Source organism: Phalangium opilio, unplaced genomic scaffold, assembly GCF_054372755.1.
Source record: "Phalangium opilio isolate 3A_F unplaced genomic scaffold, DU_Popi_V2 ptg000209l_1, whole genome shotgun sequence".
Classification (NCBI taxonomy): domain Eukaryota; kingdom Metazoa; phylum Arthropoda; class Arachnida; order Opiliones; family Phalangiidae; genus Phalangium; species Phalangium opilio.
This window is the reverse complement of record NW_028324217.1, coordinates 5,936,640-5,959,724: the sequence shown is the minus strand read 5'-3', so window position 1 is coordinate 5,959,724 and position 23,085 is coordinate 5,936,640. Positions and strand designations below refer to the sequence as shown.

The following is a 23,085-nucleotide window of genomic DNA, read 5'->3' as shown; positions in this document are numbered from 1 at the left end:
AGACCATTCCATTAAATACTTGAAGAGAAACCAACGCACAGTGGAAGGACTGCCATATTAGGAGAGTTGTTCTCGCTAGATGGAACTCGAGTTCGCTAAACGCGGGAGGCTAGTCCACTTGCACCTAGGGCTGTGCGAATAGTACTTTTTAAGGTATTCGTCGAATACCAAATAGCAGTGTTTTTGGGAGCCATCTCTCGGCTCGGAATAGGAAAATGACCAAATAATTTGACCAAATAGTGTGAAGTCCAAAAATTCGACCAAATTTAAATTTCTATAAAACTATTCTACCAAATTTCAAATTTATGAATAATGGGACACGGAAAGGTACTTTTGAACAGCTGAAAACTTATTTTTGAACGAATCAAAGGTTTTATTTTAATCAAAATTAGGTTAGCTGTCAATATATCCCTACTCGCTTTGCAATGTATGACCTCTTTAATGTCCATGATACTATTTTTTTAATAGTTGTACTGTAGTGACATATTATTAGGAAGTTCCATATAGTTAGCTTCGTAGCGAGAAGTTGATAATAACCATTACCATTTAAAACATATTATGGTTATGGTTTATCCTTGTCTATGAACTTCTAAAGACTGAGTGGCTGATTCTAGCTATAGCCTCCTAGATCACGCGACTCGGTGAACGCGAGTAATACTTAACAGCCAGTAGCCACGTCAGAATTTTAAGGCTGTGTCTGCCAGGTCGCGTCATCTATGAGGCCACGGTTCAGCGGACACTATCACAGCGCCCATAGGGATAGGAGCATAACATTTATGTTCCTATCTCTATGACAGCGTCCTCAAACTCACAAAATCAACAGAAAAATTCGAAAACTGGTTGTGAATACCAAATAATTTGGTCAATAGACTGTTAAAAACATTCACTTTCACCAGAAGAAAATAGGGGAAGTGGGTAGCCGTAGCCTTGAGCCATACAAGTCGTCCAGTGATTCTCACTTACAATGGTCGATTCCCCTACCACCCTTAAAATTTGAATCTGGCCAATCGGCGCGAAGCATAAAATAGTACCAGATTTCATTGCGAACGCCACCATGTAGCGAACTGTGGAACTAACTTGTGTAGTCTGCTTATATTTCTGCTGTGCTTCAGTTTGAGTTAAGGTTACGTCAGGTAACGGGTTAATGCGGATATTGGTTTAATTAAGGACGAAAATTCGGTTATTTAATAAAATGAATGTCGTTAAGAGTACGCAGTGTGATTTAACGTACAAGGAAACTACCGATAAGAAAACTCAGGCTGTGTTGAAAAGAAAAGTAAGATCTACCCAAACCAATCCCAATGTTAAAAATCAAACTACAACAACTTGGATACAACTTTATTACTTTGAACTCTTCCCTATCACAGTTTAAAACTTCGGACAAGTTATTTTTTCCCTGGAACTTAGAAATACCATTGTATTTAAAAATAAAGACATATTTTAAAATAAGTTATGAATTTAGTACTTACCACTCGATTCCAGCCTCTGCCATTCTGCCTGAGTGCCTCACTGCCTCTAGCAGACGCCTCTAGTCAGTTGGAAGGCGTAGGACCGTACTGTCCACAGAATTACGTCACTCGTGTGTTAATGCGCGTAAAAATCCTATCTCTCTTCACCCCCACGGGGAGGGAAATGGCGCGAAAAATCCGTAAACGGGACGCCTCGCGAAGTTGCCCCATAGAGATACAAGAGGAACAATTGAGAGTCATTTTTGTGACGGTTTTAAGGCATTCGCCCCTTCGCATGTGTGATGGGGTGAAAGACTGGTGGCGCCCCCCTTGCGACGAGCGAAGGAGTTATTAATAAGGAGTAGTGGCACTCTATGTTAACCTCCTATAGGGCATAATAAGTCAAACCCTCGGAGATGCCATTACTCCATTTTATACGAGCTTAGAGCGGAAAAACGTATTTTATAAATTTTACACCTGTAAAATCTTTTAAAAAACACTTGGAACTTGTATTTCTACTTACTTTCGAGGAAATACCACCGTTTTCTGAAGGTAAGAGTCTTTTTTTATACATTTATTAGTAATAAAAACATTTAAGGCGAGCTAAGCCTTGGTCATGGCCATAATGTAGAAGTAGATTTGGAAATGGAGTAATGGCACCTCCGGGGTTTGACTTATTATGCCCTATAGGGAGTTAACATAGAGTGCCACTACTCCTTATTAATAACTCCTTCGCTCGTCGATAGGGGGGCGCCACCAGTCATTCACCCTATCACACATGCGAAGGAGGAGAAGCGAAAAATCCTCACAAAAACGTTCAAGGACCGCTTTCCCCAATAGTTTGTCTAGGCCTTAATAGTGTTATAATGTCTATGAGTTGCCCAAGCTACCCACTTCCCCTATTTTCTTCTGCTTTCACATTGTTTTATCCGCTATAGAATAGTCGGTTTTTCGAGGCTCATTATTTGGTATTCTAGAATTTTGAAAACCATTATTCGATTCGTCGGTGCGAATAGTAAATGTCAATTTTGACCAAATTATTTGGTCCGACCAAATAGTAACGAATAGTCTGCACGGCCCTACTGAGTTGCACCACAGACTCGGAGCTGTATTGTGCTTACACTGCTTCTTGGCGTGAGAAAACTAGAAAAGAACTATTTGTTTAAAACTTTGCACGATCATTTAAAAACCTTCATAATACCTCTCCCTAAAATTTCAAGAGATTCGAACCAGTGAAACCGAAGAAAACACATTGAAACCGTTTGAAGACTAAGCTCTTTAATTATGGCCAATTTTCGTTTCAATTTTTTTACCATAAAATTATAAAAGAGAAACTTTTGAAACTTTGCACAAAAATAACAAACCTTATTTAGAACATCTCATTTAGATTTCAAGAGATTTGAACTTGTAATTTCAAAATAAGAGCCAAAAACCGGTGTTCCTCCCATAGACGGACATGTTAAAAGCTGACTCCTTGGATTTTTCGAGGGAATAAAACGAAAGTTCCTGGTACACGCTTTTACATAGGAAAGAAATTATTTGGACGGGTATCTATCAGGCTGGGAAATAGCACACTTCCTCTGGTCCAAAACCAGTTTATTAATTGCTTCTACTAGTTTTTTAATTCAATAAGTGGGGGTTACTGGTCCTTGGGACCAGTTTATTAATTGCAAATCTATTGGAGAGCAAAGGCTGGGACCAGTCCGGAGACCAGTAAATGATTTCAGACACTAGGGGGTCACTGGTCCAAAGGACTAGTTTAAAAAATATCCTTATTTCCCAGCCTGGTATCTATAGTGCGTGCAGTCAAAAGCGTGATCAAGTCGGCTGTGATCAAACAAAGCCGTCTTAGATCGTCTGCTTCAAAACCTCGGGAGAAGTGGAGAACGTGATATGTCGCTGTTTTAAAAATCACGTCGTTTAATGTAATTAGGCCTAGTAAAGTATTCATCGAGTGTTCGGAATTGGCAACTTGCAAAGGTATTTATAATTACTCTGTTCTTAATTTACTCTTGTGGCGAAACCACATTATAGAGGTTTATTTTGTGCTGGAAAACTTTGCGTTTGGGCGGGGAGTTCTTTCTCAAATCATAGCCGACTTCAAATTTTCATCCATTTTCTAGAAGGAAATTAACGAATGGCTAAAAGTGCGCCTCTTTTTAGGGTAGAAAGAAACTAAAAATAATAATTTTTTGGAAAAGGTGGCAATAAACAAGCTAATTAGCCATAATTTGGAAGGGTACCAATAATTAGGGGTAAAAACATATTCTATTTAGTAAAATTTTGGAAAAGGGGAAATTTATTCAGTTGATAAAACTTGATAATAACAAAAACAGGCGCACATTTAGCCGCTCATGGAAATTATAGCTTGTTTTGGGGGGCATGTAGGGTGGCATTTCCTTTAATTGGCATTAACTTAAAAATGTTAGTTGGGTACTCGTTTAATTAGTATTTCATCATACCCTAACGTTTGACTGGGGCTGTTAATGCATACATATTTTAAACCCTTGTTTGAAGCTCTGAAGTTAGAAAAATTGAAGATAATTGTCGGTAATTACAATTAACTATTGGTACCATCGTGATGCGTTTTAGCATTGCTAAGCAATCTATCTCCTTGCAAGATGCAAGGATTTGTATTTCATTTTAGAAATACCTTTTTTCAATGTTTTATTTTGATCTTGCTGCATGCATTAATGTTGTATTTAGCGATGACTGTTTTTTTTTTTGCTTTTGCATGGAAGAAATAACCTCTAGTTCTTATTTAGATTTTATGGTTTTAGGTCACTCGCATTGCAACAAAAGCGATAATTTCTGATGAATAGATTGAAGATTCATATCGAAAAAAATTGGTTAACACTATTACTCGCTATTGGAAATTTTGAAGATTCGATACATCAAGTATTTACGCATAGGGAATACGCCCATTTATTAAAAGCCGTATTGAACAATTCAAAATGGAGCTTGCCAAGCTGCCAATGATATCTCTACAACGCCAAGCCCTGACTAAATTCGCCTCGTTAATATGGGTTAGTGCAAATAAACAATCCTTGCGATATCCTCTGTGTTATCACGATTCACTGAACAACAGAGCGATTGACGATCTGAAGCACTCCGACTTAGCAAAACATATTAAAGAAATGACCATGATGATATTGGATGATGTAGGACATGAAATATTTGATTGGCTTTTCAAAATCGGAGTCCACGTCACTGACATTACCCTGGAAAACCAACTCGCCAATTTGAGCTGGACTGTTGAAGGCTCATTAAATCGACCCAAGATGACCAGGTTACTACTAGAGAATCAAACTGACCTCGATTTGTCATTCAGTTTTAGAATGGCATGCACGTACTGTTTGGAGGATAAAGTTAGGGAACTTTGGCCAAGAATCAGAGAAGAACGGCAGTTATATGATTTCAATGGTGAAAATTTAATCGTAAAATACTGGATTTATAAACTAGACGGACACTTGCTGGACATATCAGATCCATTTGTAGACGCTTTATTAGAGAGTGATGAAACGTCTATTGATGTAAAATTTTTCATCCTGGTTCTTCATACTTTTCCATTTGGATTCGCCGTGAAATTTTTGTTAAATAATTTAAGTTCAGATGAAAAAACTCAGGCCTTGGATATTGTTTATAAATTATGGAATCTTAACGAGTTTAACTTGAACGAACTCTTGGAAGTATTTCTTCCTCAATATTTATTGAGTCATTTTAATTTTACGCAAATCTGCAAGTTCATATCTAAATTTCAACGACCGGAACAGTTATTGATCAACATTTATCACATTCAGTGGACAACTACAGAGTTTCTAAAGGCATTTGATCATTGCATAAGCAAGATGAAAGGTACGGTAGAAGCTACAGAAGACAATGATTTGATCAAGTTTGCTGAAGGAGACTTCGAGTTTGTCAAACAATACAACCGTACGATTTTGCTCAGATATTGTTGGACCAGATTCCCAAAAAAAGAATTAAATAGAGCTATTGAAGATTATGATTCATTCTTTTTGGATGACATCCTTAGTCTACTGTCATTGTACAACGACGCCGTGTCCATTAAAATGATAATTGATAGCATTGAACCAAAGGGTTACGCCAAGAAGTTGTTAAGTGAGAGGGGTCTTGGCGTTATCAACATATTGGCTCAATACGACACGGATCTGTTGAAATCTTTCCTCGCTCGTACCGTTTACAGGAAGAGGTTAGCCGTAAAGCTCCTAAAAAGATTTAAGAGCTACTATCCCGTATTGGAATGTAAGCATATTGTTTTTGGCATTTTACTTCAGCTTTATCCAGCGTTAAATGTACGAAAATTCCGATTTTTTCATATTCAGTAAAAGATTTTCCTCAAAAACTACCCAATTTAAATTTGAAATGCAACTGTAGTTATGTACTTCAATTAATTCTTATTATTGTTTAATGATTACATTGCGTAGAATTACTCACGAATTTCAACTTTTATTCAATGTTTATTTTTAATTTTTAATTTTTATTTTAAATGTTTATTTTTAATTTTTAATTTTTATTTTAAATGTTTATTTTTAATTTTTAATTTTTATTTTAAATTTTTATTTTCCTGTTTTAATGTATAAATATTTGTCACTTTTGTTACCAAAACAAACTTTCGTAAGTGTTTCATATTCAAGGATTTTCTTTCAAAATCTACGAAATTTTATATAAGCACTTTAAGTATGAAACTACTATTGCTTGCAATTCTAATTTGGTTTACTTTTTAGCGATTACACTGTTAAGTTACTAGTATTTTCAAGTTTTTGGTTCATAGCTTCTTACCAAGTTAATGTTTGTCAATTTAAGTTCCTTAACAAAGTTCACTACTAATTCCCAATTCAATAAGTATTTTTTAATTATTATTTTTTTTTTTTTGAAAAAGTACGAAATTTTAAATAAGTACTTTAAAATTGCAAGCAATTGCAGTTTCATACTTAATTTTGTTTACTATTTAGTGATTATAATTTTCTGGTTTTTGGTTCAAAGCTTCTTCCCAAGTAAATGTAACTCTGTTTGTAGTTTTATTTTCTAAAAAAGTTCACTACTAATTTCCAGTTCAATAAGTTTTTTTTTTTCAAAAGCTAAAAGCAATGTTAAATAAGTACTTTAAAATTGCAAATGTACTTGTTACATTCTTTCATTAATTTAATTTGTACTTTTTAATGGAGGAAAAATAAAAGTTTGTAATCTTTGATAGTCGATACGTTTATGTCGTCAGAACGCGTACACTGATAATGCATCTGTCTATACATGTACAATTAAAAGGACTGACTGATAATAACCCCCATTTCAAAGCACTGTACTTAAGAAGCTGAAACTAATTTTCCTGGGAAGTTACTTATAAGCTTTAAATTCTAATCCACAGCCATCTTAAAAAATGGACAGAAATGTAACAAACCTTTTTTCAAAGAATAACGTCCGATTAGTCCGAAAATTTTGTGAACTGCTTTACTATATCCATAGCCAACTCGATCCACGCTCCCAGACGCTGAGCTGTCAGCTTGCGTCGTGATGCGCGTGATCGAGTGGGCTATGCTATATCGCAAGACGCGCTTAAAGGGAGGGTGAAGTGGAAAATGAAGTGATTTTTCATCGATTCTTCTACTTATTATAAGATCAATCTGCATAGTGAAACATTCAGGAAATATATCCGAATGATTTTAAAATTAAAATTAGGTTCAAATTTTAGTGATAATTTGAAAGAAGGACCTCTGACCAATCGCGTAACGCCCTGCCTTCTTGTGAACAAAATTCTCGTGGCACGCTCCATGCCGAATGAAATTTATCGCGAGATTTGATAAAATTTGCGCGCGATGTGATAATCGTGGCTCGAGATATAGAGCGTGCAACTGGAATTTTGTTAGCAGGAAGGCAGGGCGTTACGTGATTTGTCAGAGATCCTTATTTCAAATTAACCATAAAATCTGATTATCTGAACCTAATTTGAATTTCAAAATCATTCGGAGATATTTCCTGAATGTTTCACTATGCAGATTGATCTTATAATAAGTATAAGAATCGATAAAAAATCACTTGATTTTCCACTTCACCCTCCCTTTAATAGTTACAGGGTTTAAATATGCCGCATATTTTTTTAAGTTGACGTCACTATGAAAAGGAAACGGTAGAAGGGAAATGTATAGCCTTAAACATCCTAATGACTGCTTGCAGCTTATCAGACAAGCTCCTTAACGTAAGCGTCTACCATTACAAATGTAAAGGCAGTGTTTCTTGACGTTCTTTACGGAACTAAACGTTTTTACCTCTCCGTGTGACGTAGTCCAGGAGAGGTTCTGTAACGGCCATGTCTGTCTGTCTGTCTGTCTGTGTGTGTGTCTGTCTGTCTGTCCGTTGTTACACCCACGTGACCGCGTTCGCAGTTTGCGTATCGGAGCAAACGTGTTCCCAATTTCCGGACCGCATTGACAGTTCACAGAAATTTGGAAAATTGTATTTCTCTCTTTGGCTACTCTATACTTGAGTTCTCACACCACCATGTTTGGTCTTCGTCCATCCCATATGAACACCAGTCTGGAACTTTTCTGGCTTCCACCACCACCATCTTCTATTCTTTGTCAATCCCACATTGACACCAGTCCGCACTTACACTGGCTTCTTACACACCATTCCGTCTATTCCATATAGACACCAATCTGTATCATTGGCTTCTAACACCACCATCCACTGGTCTTCCGTCTATTCCACATAGACACCAATCTGCATCATTGGCTTCAAACACCACCATCCACTGGTCTTCCGTCTATTCCACATAGACACCAATCTGTATCATTGGCTTCTACTCCATTATCATCGTTTGGTTTTAGGATATACGCGGCGATCAGCTAGGGTTACGAGAAACGTCTAGCCTCCCTAAGGTGGGATCGGCCACCAAAGGTTTTCGCAATTGCGCTTTTTCCTTACTATTACAATGGAAACGAATCGTATATATACCCCAAAATTTGAAGAAAGCGGGCAAGAGGGGTACCCTTCACTTTAAACGTCAATATTAGAAAAGTTTGAGAAGATAATAGGTATAACTTTATTTTAAACGATTTAACTATTATTAATGTTAATAATTGAAGATTAAAATAATTAAAAATAATTATATTTATTTAAATATTAAAGATAATCTTGTTTCTCAACTCAAAATTAATACGGAAAGATTTAAAAAGCAGTCTATGTTTTTGTCTGTGTGTGTCCGTCCATTGTTACACTAGTGCGTCGCGTTAGCAGTTAGCCTTGTGTTGATGTGTTAAGAAATCATACAGAACCTTAATATTCCCTTTTTCCATAATATAAAGTGAATATGTGGAAGTATTTTTCGTAATTATGATGCATTTAGTACTTTTGTAGCTTTAGAGCTCTGTTTCATTTTGATATTCCAAAGATTTTTTTTAATATTGTTATTTGAAATGGCTGTTTATATATTGCGTAGGCTATACTACATCTGTATATAGAATAATCCTTGGTTTAGTAATTTCATGAAGAAAACTAAGACCTAGACTCAGGCGCGTATAACAAGTATTATCCGTAATAGGCTTAGTGAAACAAAGAGTAAATAATTGAGGCCTGAGGTGAAGTAAACTTTTGGCTTTGATTTTCGTGTCTGAAATGAACAGACATCAACGGTTCAAAGTGAGCCGAAAGTTAAATACACTCTTAAATAATAATAATAAGGTTAGTAAAAGGGCTAATGGTAAACGGCTAGTAACTACAAACTTATTATTCTCTTTATGGTGCGCATTGACTATTAGTGCGTCTAGCTACAATTTAGCTTTGGTGTTATTTAACGTTAACATTCATGTTGGCAAACTAAGAATATTGTTGAGGTGAGACGAGACGATAGTGTTTTCACTGCAAACCAGTTGTGAATGTAGCTTTCAGAATATAGGGTAAACAGCTGAAGCGTAGACTTCATTTCCTGTTCTTTTCCCCATTGACTGATTTCCATGTGTCCAAGATTTATCCTTATTGGATGTAAAATGTCGTCTGCTTTACTGTACATTCGCTATGTTTGGAATACTGCTTCAATATTTCGTAAATGTTTACTTCAAAAAAGTGAAATAATTCCATATCTAGGTAAATACGTTTGTAGTAGTAGACCTCTTGACACGGAGAGGTAATATTTTGGTTTTACCAACTTGTAATTTCATGGTATCAAAATCGTAAGTTAAACAAACAGTTTTTTTTTCATTTTGTAATCTGGCTTTCTGTTTTAAATTTAATGAAAGGTGGTATTAGAGTTTATGGCTTCTTCTATCACAAACGTGCATTTTTACAATATTCAAAACCTCCCATCAGAAGATTTACTGATTGTATGGCCTGTAGTCGCAAGTTTTTTGCCACATATTACATTAGCCTCACGTTAATCGAAATTTCTGTTTACGAAAAAACATTGTCGAGTTTTTCACGAATAATTATAATTTGGAATCGAAAGCCGTATTGAATAATTCAAAATGGAGCTTGCCAAACTGTCTATGATTTCGTTACAACGTCAAGCCCTGACTAATTTCGCCTCGTCAGTCTGGATTTGTGCCTATAAAGAATGCTTACGATTTCCTAGGAAATTACCCTTCTGTACAATGAACGACGTAGCCATTCTCATGCTGAAGCGTTCCAATATACCAAAACGTTTTAAAGAAATGACCATGATGATATTGGAAGAGGTAGGATATGAAATATTTGATTGGCTTTACGAAATTAAAAACGACGTCACTGACATTACCCTGGAACACCAAGTCACCAATTTGAGCTGGACTGTTGAAGGCTCATTAAATCGACCCAAGATGGCCAGGTTACTACTAGAGAATCAAACTGACCTTGATTTGTCATTCAGATTTAGAATGGCATGCGTGTACTGTTTGGAGGATAAAGTTAGAGAATTGTGGCCACGAATTAGAGAAAAACGGCAGTTAAACGATTTCGATGGTAAAAATTTGATGGTTAGATACTGGATTTATAAACTAGACGGACACTTGCTGGACCCGCTGGATAGTTTCTATTTAGACCCTTTGTTAGATGGAATTTCAATTGATGTCCAATTTTTCACCAGGGTTGCTCATTGTTATGATTTTAGGAAATCAACAGTAAAATTTCTGTTTAATAATTTAACTGAAGATGAAAAAATTCAGGCCTTGGATATTCTTTTTAAACCATCGAATTATGACAGAGACCACCTTCTCCAACATTCACAAGTATCACGTCCGGGATATTTATTGAGTCAATTAAATTACACGCAAATGTGTGAATTAGTATCCGAATTTGAACCACCTGAAGAGTTATTGATGAACATATCATACTTGGCGTGGCCAAATACACATATTCTAAAGGCATTGGACCATTACATTGGCAAAATGAATGGCGCCGTTGAAGCTACAAACTGCAAGAATTTGGTAGAGTTTGCTGATGGAGAGTTCGAGTTTGTCAGACGCTACAACCGAGGGGTTTTGTTCAGATATTGTTGGACCAGATTCCCAAGAGAAGAATTAAATAAAGCTATCGATTCAAGGTTCTTTGATGACATCATTTCTAAATTGGCTCGCAACAAAGACGCTGTGTCCATTAAGATGGTAATTGATAGTATTGACCCCAAGAGTTACGCCAAGAACTTGTTACCTTGTTTTCATTATCTCATTATTTATTCGTTGGCTGCATACGATACGAATCTGTTGAAATATTACCTCGCTGGAACTGTTGTCAGTGAGAACTTGGCCAAAAACCTCCTTAAGATATTGAAGAATTTTTACTTTCAAGATATGATGAAGGAAACCATTACTGGTATTTTAATTCAGCTTTTTCCTGAGTTGGATCCCAATTGCTCAGATTAAGTTGTAACAACGAGTGAAACTTCACAGATCTTTAATTGTTTATTTTTTTCTTTCAAATTAGTGCGTTTGTTTTCTAAACAAAACAAGTTGTCGTTGAATTTTGTGCCAAGAATTATTTTTCTTAAAAATTGCGCATTTTTAAATAAGTAATTTAGAATTGCGCGCAGTTGAAGTTACACCCTTACATATGGTTATCTTCGTATGAGTTTCGTATTCAATAATTTTCTTTCAAAAGCTACGCAATTTTTAATAAGTAATATAGAATTACATACCAATTTGTTTTTCATACTTAGTTTTCTCTTATTTAGTGATTATTTTATAAAGTTAGTCGATTTGTTTGGTTTTTTTTTTCAAAGCTTTATTCCAAATAAACGTACATATGTTTGTAGTTTTTATTGAACAAACAAAGTTTTCAACTAATTTCATGTTCAAGAAATGTTTTTCTAAATCTACTCAATTTTAAATAAGTCCCTTAAAATTCCTATTGTACTTAACATTTTTTTTGTACTCTTTAATGGAGACATAAATAAAAGGTGGTCTTCTTTGAACTTTTTGCGTTTTGAATTTTAATTTGTGAAATCGAAACGCTGACACTGATAATGCAACTATCTCTATTCATGTCGCTACATCGTATGATGTATTTCTACGATGTGGCTCTTAGTCCGACCTTCCTGTAGCTGTAGTAGTCGTTGTGCCACATTATCGCCTTTGGAAGTATGGACGTTTTCGTTCGCCAGTGAAGATTGTGGTAAGGTGATTATATTTTTCGCTTGTTTGTGTTTTAAAAGGAAGGAGTTTTTAATTTTAGGGTTGAGCATTGTATTGAATTGTGCTAGTAAGGTCAAGAACGAATTCAGGATACCATAAGAACGTGGAATGGAAACATTGTCCCCTGGTACCATGAAGTCATACTTCTTTCGAAAACCTTCGTTCTAGGTAACGCCTTAAAATCCGTTTTTAGCGCCATCGGTGGGTTATAAATCAGTTAAAGTGGCTATTATCACATTCAGCTTCTCTGGCCTTAAGCCTTGGCTTTACACGGCGAAGTTTGGAAAATTCGTTGTACTGACTTTGTCCCAGACAAATCAGGCTCTCTAATAGATAAATCTAGATTCTTTATAACCACTCTTTTTAAATATATCAGTTCATCATTAACGATTTTAACAATTTTTTTCTTGACACCGACACCAACACTCCTAGACCTAGGAGACTCCATTTTCCATATTCCCAAAAACAGGCCTCTCCCTCATATTATGAAAAGTATGACTTCATGGCCCCAGTATTGCCTTGTTTCAACGTTCTTATGGTATTCTGATTTCGTTCTTGGTAAGGTTAAGAATTGCGTTTAACAGACCACTCCATTAAATACTTGCCGAGAAACCAACGCACAGGGGAAGGGCCGCCATATTAGAAGAGTTGTTCTCGCTAGATGGAGCTCGCGTTCGCTAAACACTTACACCACGGAGCTGTATTGTGTTTACACTACTTATTGGCGTGAGAAAACTAGAAAAGAACTATTTGTTTTAAAACTTCATTATACCTCTCCTTAAAATTTCAAGAGATTCGAAACAGTGAAACCGGCCGGGAGTGTGGCGCGCTCCTGTAAGCCCGGCTTCTGGGCGGCAAAGTTTGAGGGAATACGACACATGTCGGCGATCCTACCCTTTAGGTGCCGACTGTCCCGTGTCCGCCGGAGGTGACTAACCCCAACTCCACCTTCCGTCACCTCCCAAGTAAACCTCATTTCCTTCCCTGCTTATCCACATACGACCTAGCGGCCCCCGTCTGTGCTGGGCCGCGTAGGGTCTCCCGCTCCATTCTTCCTGGTGCTCAAGGCCTAACGGCTAAGCACTAGTGCTCGTAGGTGGAAAAAAAAAAAAACAGTGAAACCGAAGAAAACACATTAAAACCGTTTGAAGACCATAAGTACTTTAATTATGGCTAATTTTTGTTTTAATTTTTTCACAATAAAACTATAAAAGAGAAACTTTGCACAAAAATAACAAGCCTTATTTTGCACATCTCATTAAAATTTCAAGATATTTGAACCAGTATTTGCAAAATTAGGGCCAAAAAACGGTGTTCCTCCTATAGACGGGCATGTTAAAAGCTGACTCCTTTGATTTTTCGAGCGAAAAAAAAACGAAAATTCCTGGTATGCGCATAGGAAAAAATATTCTTTGGACGGGCATCTATAGCGCGTGCATCCAAAAGCGTGATCGAGTCGGTTTTGACCAAACGAAGCCGTCTGCTTCAAAACCGCGGTAAAACGTGACATGTCGCTGAATATTGTGTTTTAAAAATCACGTCGTTTAATGTAATTAGTAAAGTATTTCTCGAGTTTTCGGAATTGGCTACTTGCAAAGGTATTTAAAATTACTATATTCTTAATTAACTTTAGTGCCGAATCCACATAATAGATTATAGATGTTTATTTTGTGCTGGAAAACTATGTTTAGGGTTCGTTCTCAAATTTTCACAAGTTTTCAACAAGTAAATTATAGCTTGTTTTGGGAGGCATGTGGGGTGGCATTTCATTTAATTTCGCATTAACTTAAATATGTCAGTTGAGTACTTGTTTAATTAGTATTTCATCATACCCTGTTGTTTTACTGTGGCAGTTAAATCCATACATTTTTTAAACCGTTGTTTGAAGCTCTGAAGTTTAGAAAAATTGAAGATAATTTTCGGTAATGACAATTAACTATATGTACCATCGTGAAGCCTTTTAGCAATCTTTCTGCTTGCAAGATGCCTGGAATTGTTTTTCATTTTAAAAATCCGTTTTCATTAACATTTTGCTCGTGCTGCATGCACATTTGTGTTTTATTTTGCAATGACTGCATTATTGCATGTTTTTTGGTTTGGCATGGAAGAAATTCCCAATATCCTCTAGTTCTTACTTAGGTTTTATGGTTTTAGATCAGTCGCATTTAAACAAAAGCGAGAATTCCTAATGAATGGATTAAAGATTCGTATCGAAAAAAATTAGTTTACACTATTACGCGCTATTGAAAATTTTGAAGATTCGATACATCAAGTATTTACGCATAGGGAATACGCCCATTTATTAAAAGCCGCATTGAACGATTAAAAATGGAGCTTGCCAAACTGCCTATGATTTCTGTACAACGCCAAGCCCTGACTAAATTTGCCTCCTTAGTATGGGTTAGTTCAATTAAAAAATCCTTGCGATATCCTTTGCGTTTTCGGTTAAACCTCGAGTCACTGAACGACGCAGCAATTGCCGAATTGAAGCGTTCCAACATACCAACACTGTTTAAAGAAATGACCATGATGATATTGCCCGAAGTTGGACGTGAAATATTTGATTGGTTTTCCGAAATTGAAGACGACGTCACTGACGCCACCCTGGAACACCAAGTCACCAATTTGAGTTGGACAGTTGAAGGCTCTTTAAATCGTCCCAAGATGGCCAGGTTGCTACTGGAGAATCAAAGTGACCTCGATTTGTCATTCAGTTTTGAAATGGCATGCACGTACTGTTTGGAGGATAAAGTTAGGGAACTGTGGCCCCGAATCAGACCCAGAGAAGAAGACTATTTCATGTATGAAAATTCGATGGTACAAGGAAATTTGATGGTACAATACTGGCTTTATAAACTAGAAGGATACTTGCCGCACCGGCTGGATAGGTTCTTTTTAGACCTAGATGGAACTTCAATCGATGTCCAATTTTTCGTCCGCGTTGTTTATGATTTAGAATTTAGAAAATCAACAGTAAAATTTCTGTTTAATAATTTAACTGAAGAAGAAAAAATTCAGGCCTTGGATATTATTTTTAAAAATTGGAATTATGCAAGAGACCACCTTCTCCAACGTTCACAAGTATCACGTCCGGGATATTTATTGGGTCAATTAAATTACACGCAAATGTGTGGATTAGTATCCGAATTTGAACCACCTGAAAAGTTATTGATGAACATATCAGACTTCGCGTGGCCAAATACACATATTCTAGAGGCATTGGACCATTGCATTGACAAAATGGAAGGCGCTATTGAAGCTACAAACGGCATCGATTTGGTGGAGTTTTCTGATGGAGCCTTCGAGTTTGTCAGACGCTACAACCGAACGATTTTATTCCGATATTGTTGGAAAAGATTCCCAAGACAAGAATTAAATAAAGCTATGCATTCAGTGAAATTTAATGACATCTTTTCTGAATTGGCTCGCAACAAAGACGCTGTGTCCATTAAGATGGTAATTGACAGCATTAAGCCCAAGAGTTATGCCAAGCAGTTCTTACCTCCTGGGTGTAGTTCCAGAGTCGAAACGTTGGCCGCATACGATACGGATCTGTTGAAATATTACCTGGCTCGTACTGTTGTCAGTATGAAATTTGCCAAAAATCTGTTTTTGATGTTGAAGCACACTTGTGACATACAATATATTAAGGAAACCACTACTGGTATTTTAATTCAACTTTTTCCTGAGTTCGATCCCAACGAAGAAATTGACGTTGAATTTTGAGCCAAGAAATGTTTATCTTAAAAAAACTGCGCATTTTTAAATAAGTAATTTAGAATTTCGCGCAGTTGTAGTCACATCCTTACATATAAATACTGTTTAGTGGTTACACTGTGACAGAGGTTTTTTTTCTTTTCAAAGCATTTTTTCATATTAACCCACACATGCTTATCATTTTTGTTATGTTCTTATTTATTTCGTATTCAATAATGTTTTTTCAAATCCTACACAATTTTGTCAAACAAAGTTTTCAACTAATTTCATGTTCAAGAAATGATTGTTTTTTTTTTCGGAAATCTATGCAATTTTAAATAAGTCCCTTAAATATTGTTAATGTACTTGTTACATTCTTTCAATAATTTTGTTTTGTACTCTTTAATGGAGACATAAATAGAAGATGGTAATCTTGCGTTTTGAATTTTAATTTCGTGAAATGAAAGCGCTGTTTCTGATAATGCAACTATCTCGTTACAAGTAGCCACATCATATGATGTATATCTATCTACAATGTGGCGATTAGCCCTTTAATCATGGCTTATTTTCGTTCTAATTATTTACAATAAAACTATAATGAGAAACTTTTGATACTTTGCACAAAAATAACAATTAAGCCTTATTTTGCACATCTCATTAAAATTTCAAGATATTGAGCCAGTATTTGCAAAATTAGGGTATAGAAACGGCGGTGTTCCTCACATAGACGGGCATGTTAAAAGCTGACTCCTTTGATTTTTCGAGCAAAAACACTGCTTTTACATAGGAAAAATTTGTCTTTGGACGAGCATCTCTATAGCCTTCGCCAACATTATTATTAATAAATGTTGGCGAAGCTATAGCTCGTGCAGCCAAAAGCGTGATCGAGTCGGCTGTGACCAAAACAAGTCGTCTTAGCATGGATGAAGGATGCGCGTGAAAAACATTCGACGCTCTACAGGATGTGCAACTCCCTATACTAAAAAGTAGACAAGTCGATACTAGCGCCGCCTGGCTACCAGCGCTGGAAACCCTCGCGGGAAAAATAAAAAATACTTGACATAAGAAAAAAAACGCGCTACCGTAAATTTTTTCCTTAGAGTCTTCTGCTAGAAGCAAAACAGACGGGTTTTTTTCTTATGTCCAGTATTTTTTATTTTTCTCGCGAGGGTTTCCAGCGCTGGTAGCCAGGCGGCGCTAGTATCGACTTGTCTACTTTTTAGTTTAGGGAGTTGCACATCCTCTTGAGCGTCGAATGTTTTTCACGCGCATCCTTCATCCATGGTCTCAGCTCGTCTGCTTCAAAAAAGCCAGAAACGTGACCACTGAGTTACGTGACATGTCGCTGAATATTGCGTATTAAATATCACGTCGTTTAATGTGATTAGTAAAGTATTCGTCGAGGGTTCGAAATTGGCAACTTGTAAAGGTATTTATAATTACTTTGTTCTTAATTAACTTTTGTGCCGAAACCATGGCATTAATTTTGGCATTAACTTAAATATTTTAGTTGGGTACTCGTTTAATTAGTGTTACATCATACCCTAACGTTTTACCATAACTGTTTTATCCATGCCCATTTTGCCGGCATGGGTATAACATCGTGAAGCCTTTTAGCAATCTTTCTTCTTGCAAGATGCATGGAGTTGTTTTTCATTTTATAAATCCCTTTTTTTAATGTTATATTTTGCTCTGGCTGCATGCATTTGTGTTTTATTTTGCAATGACTGCATTAATGCATGTTTTTTGGTTTGACATGGAAGAAATTCCCAATAACATTATTTCTTATTTAGGTTTTATGCTTTTAGGTAAGTCGCATTTAAACAAAAAAAAAAGAATTCCTGATTGTGGATTCTTATCGAAAAAAATTTGTCTACGTTATTTTTCGCTATTGGAAATTTTGAAGATTCGATACATCAAGTATTTACACATAGGGAATACGCCCATTTATTAAAAGCCGCATTGAACAATTCAAAATGGAGCTTGCCAAACTGCCTATGATTTCGCTACAACGCCAAGCCTTGACTAATTTCGCCTCGTTAATATGGGTTAGTGCAAATAAAAACTCCATACGATCTGATTCCTTCAACTGCGAGTCAACGAATGACAGTGCAAGTGCCGAATTGAAGCGCTCCGACTTAGCAAATTATATCAAAGAAATTACCATGGTGATATTGAATGAAGTAGGATATGAAATATATGATTGGCTTTACGAAATTAAAGACGACGTCACTGACATTACCCTGGAACACCAAGTCTCCAATTTGAGCTGGACAGTTGAAGGCTCTTTAAATCGACCCAAGATGGCCAGGTTACTACTAGAGAATCAAACTGACCTTGATTTGTCATTCAGTTTTAAAATGGCATGCGTGTACTGTTTGGAGGATAAAGTTTGGGAACTGTGGCCACGAATCAAAGAAGAACAGGATTTAAACGATTTCAATGAACTAAATTTGATGGTACAATACTGGATTTATAAACTAGGTGGGGTCTTGCTGGACCCACCGAATAGTTTCTTTTTAGACCCTTTGTTAGATGGAACTTCAATTGATGTCAAATTTTTCGTCCGCGTTGTTTATGATTTAGAATTTAGAAAATCAACAGTAAAATTTCTGTTTAATAATTTAACTGAAGAAGAAAAAATTGAGGCCTTGGATATTATTTTTAAAAATTGGAATTATTATGACACAGACGACTTTCTCCAATTTTCAGAAGTATCAGGTTGGGGATATTTATTGAGTCAATTAAATTACACGCAAATGTGTGGATTAGTATCCGAATTTGAACCACCTGAAAAGTTATTGATGAACATATCAGACTTCGCGTGGCCAAATACACATATTGTAAAGGCATTGGACCATTGCATTGGCAAAATGGAAGGCGCTATTGAAGCTACAAACGGCAACGATTTGGTGGAGTTTGCTGATGGAGCCTTCGAGTTTGTCAGACGCTACAACCGTGGGGTTTTGTTCAGATATTGTTGGACCAGATTCCCAAGAGAAGAATTAAATAAAGTTATCAGTTCAAAGTTCTTTATTACCATCATTTCTAAATTGCTTAACAACAAAGACGCTGTGTCTATTAAGATGGTAATTGATAGTATTGAGCCCAAGAGTTACGCCAAGAAATTGTTAACTCCTTATCATCTTCGCATTATCGAAACGTTGGCCACATACGATACGGATCTGTTGAAATATTACCTCGCTCGAACTGTTGTCAGTGAGAACTTGGCCAAAAATCTCCTTAAGAAATTGAAGAACTTTTACTTTCAAGATATGATGATGGAAACCATTACTGGTTTTTTAATTCAGCTTTTTCCTGAGTTGGATCCCAATTGCTCAGATTAAGTTCTTACAACGAGTCTAACTTCACGCACAATTGTTTATTTTTTTCGTTCTAATTTGTGCATTTGTTTTCTAAACAAAACAAGTGGTTGTTGAATTGCGTGCAGTTGTAGTTACATCCTTACATAAATATTGTTTAGTGATTACACTGTGACAGCGGAAAGTTACTCCTATTTTCATGGGTTTTTTTTTTCAAAGCATTTTTTTCATATTAACCCACACATGGTTATCACTTGTGTTATCTTCCTATTAGTTCGGTATTCAATAATTTTCTTTCAAATCCTACACATTTTTAATAAGTAAAATAGTATCGCATGACAATTTTTTTTCATACTTAGTTTTCTCTTATTATTTAACGATTATTTTATAAAGTTACTCGTTTTGTTGGGTTTTTGTTCAAAGCTTTATTCCAAATAAACGAACACATTTGTTGCTTTTATTGGCCAAACAAAGTTTTCAACTAGTTTCATGTTCAACAATGTTTTTCTAAATTTACGCAATTTTAAATAAGTCCCTTAAAATTGCTATTGTACTTGTTACATTATTTCAATAATTTTGTTTTGTACTCTGGAGACATTAATAAAATATGGTCTTCATAGAAAATTGTTCGTTTTGAATTTTAATTTTTTAATTTCGTGAAATCGAAACGCTGACACTTAAAATGCAACTATCTCTATACAAGTAGCAACATCGTATGATGTGCATCTACGATGTGGCTATTAGTCCGACCAAATGTGGATGGTCCGACTTTTCTGTAGTAGTCGTTGTGCCACATTATCGCCTTTGGTAGTATAAAATTTCCCGTTTTTATTGAAGGGAGGGGATTGTGGTAATGTGATGATATGCTTTCGTTTGTTTGTGTTTTAAAAGGAAGGAGTTTTTTATTGTAAGGTTGAGCATTGCGTTTAATTGTGCTAGTTAGGTTAAGAATTGCATTTAACAGACCATTCCATTAAATATTTGACGAGAAACCAACGCACAGGGGAAGGACCGCCATATTAGGAGAGTTGTTCTCACTAGATGGAAGATAATGGAACTCTCGCTCACTAAACGCGGGAGGCTAGTCCACTTGCACCACGGAGCTGTATTGTGCTTACACGGCTTCTTGCCGTGAGAAAACTAGAAAAGAACTATTTTGTTTTAAAACTTTGAAACTTTGCACGATCATTAAAAACCTTCATAATACCTCTCCCTAAAATTTCAAGAGATTCGAACCAGTGAAACCTAAGAAAGCACATTGAAACCGTTTGAAGACTAAGCTCTTTAATTATCGCTAATTTTCGTTTTATTTTACAATATAACTATAAAAGAGAAACTTTTGAAACTTTGCACAAAAATAACAAGCCTTAATTTGCGCATCTCATTAAATTCTCAAGATATTTGAACCGGTATTTGCAAAATTAGGGCCAAACAAGTTGGGAAAACCAAAATATTACCTCTCCGAGGAGGACTACTTACAAACTTACCCAGATATGGAAATGTTTATTTTTTTAAGAACAAATACTGAAGTTAAAATTTATGAAATATTAAAGCAGTATACAAAGCATAGCAAATATACTGTAAATCAGACGACATTTTACATCCAATAAGGATATACTTGTACACATTAAAATCATCCGATGGGGGGAAAAACGGGAAATGAAGAGCTAAAACTTTGGAGGGATATTACCTTTACGTTTTTGTAAAGGCCCAATTTTCTACTCCTCAACTGTATACCCTCTACCTCTATGTTCAAAGCCATATTCACAACAGGGTTGCCATGTAAACACTATCCTCTCGTTTCACCTCAACGATTTTCTTAGTTTGTCAACATGACTGTTAACGTTACATAACATCAAAGCTTATTTGTGGCTACACACACTGAAAGTAAATGCGCACCATTAAAAAGCATGAAAACACCAAGCTATAATCCGATTACGATCAGACCTTTCACTGGTCTGGGCTGCGTCCAGCAGAGCTCCCCAAAATGACAGCGGATTTTGGAAAACGTTTACCGGTGAGATCTGTCGTCATAGCTTTTCTCCGGTCATCGGTGTTTTAAAAATGACGCTAGCGCAATAAAGCGTGCAAGATACCAAGGCTTAACAAAAATTGTATGATAACATATTTAAAGAGATAGATAACGACAACTTTTATAATTAAAATTAGAAAGTAACATGTCTCTTAAAATTCTCGCGTGATCAACTGGTTTCACGCCAATTAAATAGCTATAATCCGATCAGAATCAGCAAGAGCTATTTGTATTAATTCCTCCATGTTCTTTCGCCAAGCTGAGAGCCTGAGAACTACGCGTTTGACGTCACGTTTTCCAAAAACCCGACGATTTTCTTTAAGCACCGTCCGTGACGTCAAATTCAAGATCCCGTCCTGTAGGACACAGCTAACAGCGCTGAGCTCTGCTGAACGCGGCCCAGATTTCCACCATGATTATAAAATCTAAGCCTAATTATTTTACAGTGTATTAACTTTCGGCTCACTCTGAACCGTTAATGTCTCTGCATTACAGAAACGAAAACCAAACCCAAGCGTTTACTAGGCCTATTGACAAATAAAAGTTCAATTGACCTATATCGTTGCGTTCTTCTTGAAATCACTATAGAAAGGATTATGCTATAAACAGATGTAGTATAGCTTAAGTAATATATAAACATCCATTTCAAATAACAATATTAAAAATCACCCTTGGAATATCAAAATGAAACAGAGCTTTAAAGCTACAAAGGTACTAAATGCATCGTAATTACGAAAACGATTTCCACATATTCACTTTATATTATGGAAAAAGTGAATATTAAGGTTCTGTAGGATTTCTTAACACATCAAAACAAAGCGAACTGCTAACTCGGCGCACTAGTGTGACAACGGACAGACACACACAGACAAAAAAATAGACTGCTTTTTAACTCTTTCCGTTTTAATTTTGAGTTGAGAAACAAGATTATCTTAAATATTAAAATAAATTTAACTAATATTAAATATTTTCTTCGTTAGTTGTTCGCCTTATTGAGCGTTACATCGTCTTGATAAAGAACAATTAAACATTCTTGAGAGACTTGACTAATATTGGCGTTTAAAATGAAGCATACGCCGGTTGCCTCACCATACTCAAATAGGTAGTATATAAGGGTGTCGAACTACAGCTAAAAGCAAGAACAACCGCAATTGCGAAAACCTTCGGTGGACGATCCCACCGTAGGGAGGCTAGACGTTTCTCGTAACCCTAGCTGATCGCCGCGAATGTCTTAAACCCAACGATGACGATGGAGTAGAAGCCAGGTGTGCAGACTGGTGTCCATGTGGGATGGACAAAAACAAAGACCAGAAGATGGTGGTGTAGAAGCCAGGTGTACAGACTGGTGTCCATGTGGGATGGACAAAAACAAAGACCAGAAGATGGTGGTGTAGAAGCCAGGTGTACAGACTGGTGTCCATGTGGGATGGACAAAAACAAAGACCAGAAGATGGTGATGTAGAAGCCAGGTGTACAGACTGGTGTCCATGTGGGATGGACAAAAACTAAGACCAGAAGATGGTGGTGTAGAAGCCAGGTGTACAGACTGGTGTCCATGTAGGATGGACAAAAACAAAGACCAGAAGATGGTGGTGTAGAAGCCAGGTGTACAGACTGGTGTCCATGTGGGATGGACAAAAGCAAAGACCAGAAGATGGTGGTGTTAGAAGCCAATGTATACAGATTCATGTTCATGTGGAATGGATAATTGACTAGTCAGATGAAGTAATAGTGGCCAGGCGAATTGTGGATAGCCTCAAGTTTTGAATTTTCCGGGAACTGTGAATGCGGTCCGGAAATGGCGAACACATTTGCTTCGATTCGGAAACTGCGAACGCGGTCCCCTGGGGTGAAAGTGCCTGACACACACACACACACACACACACACACACACACACACACACACATACACACACACACACAGACATGCCTGTCGATTTTAGAACCTCTCCGTGACATACGTCACTCGGAGA

At 36.5% G+C, this 23,085-nt stretch overlaps 3 protein-coding genes and 1 long non-coding RNA gene across 10 annotated transcripts in view; 3 read left to right on the top strand and 1 right to left on the bottom strand.

Annotated features, from left to right (window-relative positions):
* The window catches only part of LOC149618671 (uncharacterized), a 34,589-nt gene extending 14,885 nt beyond the window's left edge, over positions 1-19,704 (top strand). The window contains exons 1-3 of one of the 6 annotated variants that reach the window (XM_089854224.1): positions 17,075-17,186; positions 17,551-17,565; positions 17,664-19,704. In XM_089854224.1, coding sequence (XP_089710350.1) covers positions 17,734-19,104 — 1,371 coding nt within the window. In that variant the 5' untranslated portion in view covers positions 17,075-17,186; positions 17,551-17,565; positions 17,664-17,733 and the 3' untranslated portion in view covers positions 19,105-19,704. Of the gene's footprint in view, positions 1-13,553; positions 13,660-14,200; positions 16,222-17,074; positions 17,187-17,550; positions 17,566-17,663 lie in introns of those variants that run through there. The other 5 variants (XM_089854219.1, XM_089854222.1, XM_089854220.1 and 2 more) reach the window with 5 other exon arrangements.
* LOC149618667 (uncharacterized) overlaps positions 1-23,085 on the top strand; it is a 70,719-nt gene that overhangs the window by 27,648 nt on the left and 19,986 nt on the right. The window lies entirely within an intron of this gene.
* Positions 3,073-6,660, top strand: LOC149618672 (uncharacterized). Of its 2 annotated transcripts, none has more exons than XM_089854228.1 (2): positions 3,073-3,428; positions 4,229-6,660. In XM_089854228.1, the coding sequence occupies exon 2, from the start codon at positions 4,403-4,405 to the stop codon at positions 5,792-5,794; it is 1,392 nt and encodes a 463-aa protein (XP_089710354.1). In that variant the 5' UTR covers positions 3,073-3,428; positions 4,229-4,402; the 3' UTR covers positions 5,795-6,660. The 2 variants fall into 2 exon arrangements, with proteins under 2 accessions (XP_089710354.1, XP_089710355.1); XM_089854229.1 differs by having other exon boundaries at positions 4,214-6,660.
* LOC149618670 (uncharacterized) lies at positions 20,786-22,581 on the bottom strand. The gene is made up of 2 exons (XR_016375194.1): positions 21,028-22,581; positions 20,786-20,961 (listed from the first exon to the last, which is right to left on the bottom strand). It is a non-coding gene; the product is annotated as an uncharacterized LOC149618670 (long non-coding RNA).

Excerpts from the sequence above, each read along its gene's own strand:
- LOC149618672 (XM_089854228.1), top strand. The coding sequence starts at position 4,403 with ATGGAGCTTGCCAAGCTGCCAATGATATCTCTACAACGCCAAGCCCTG.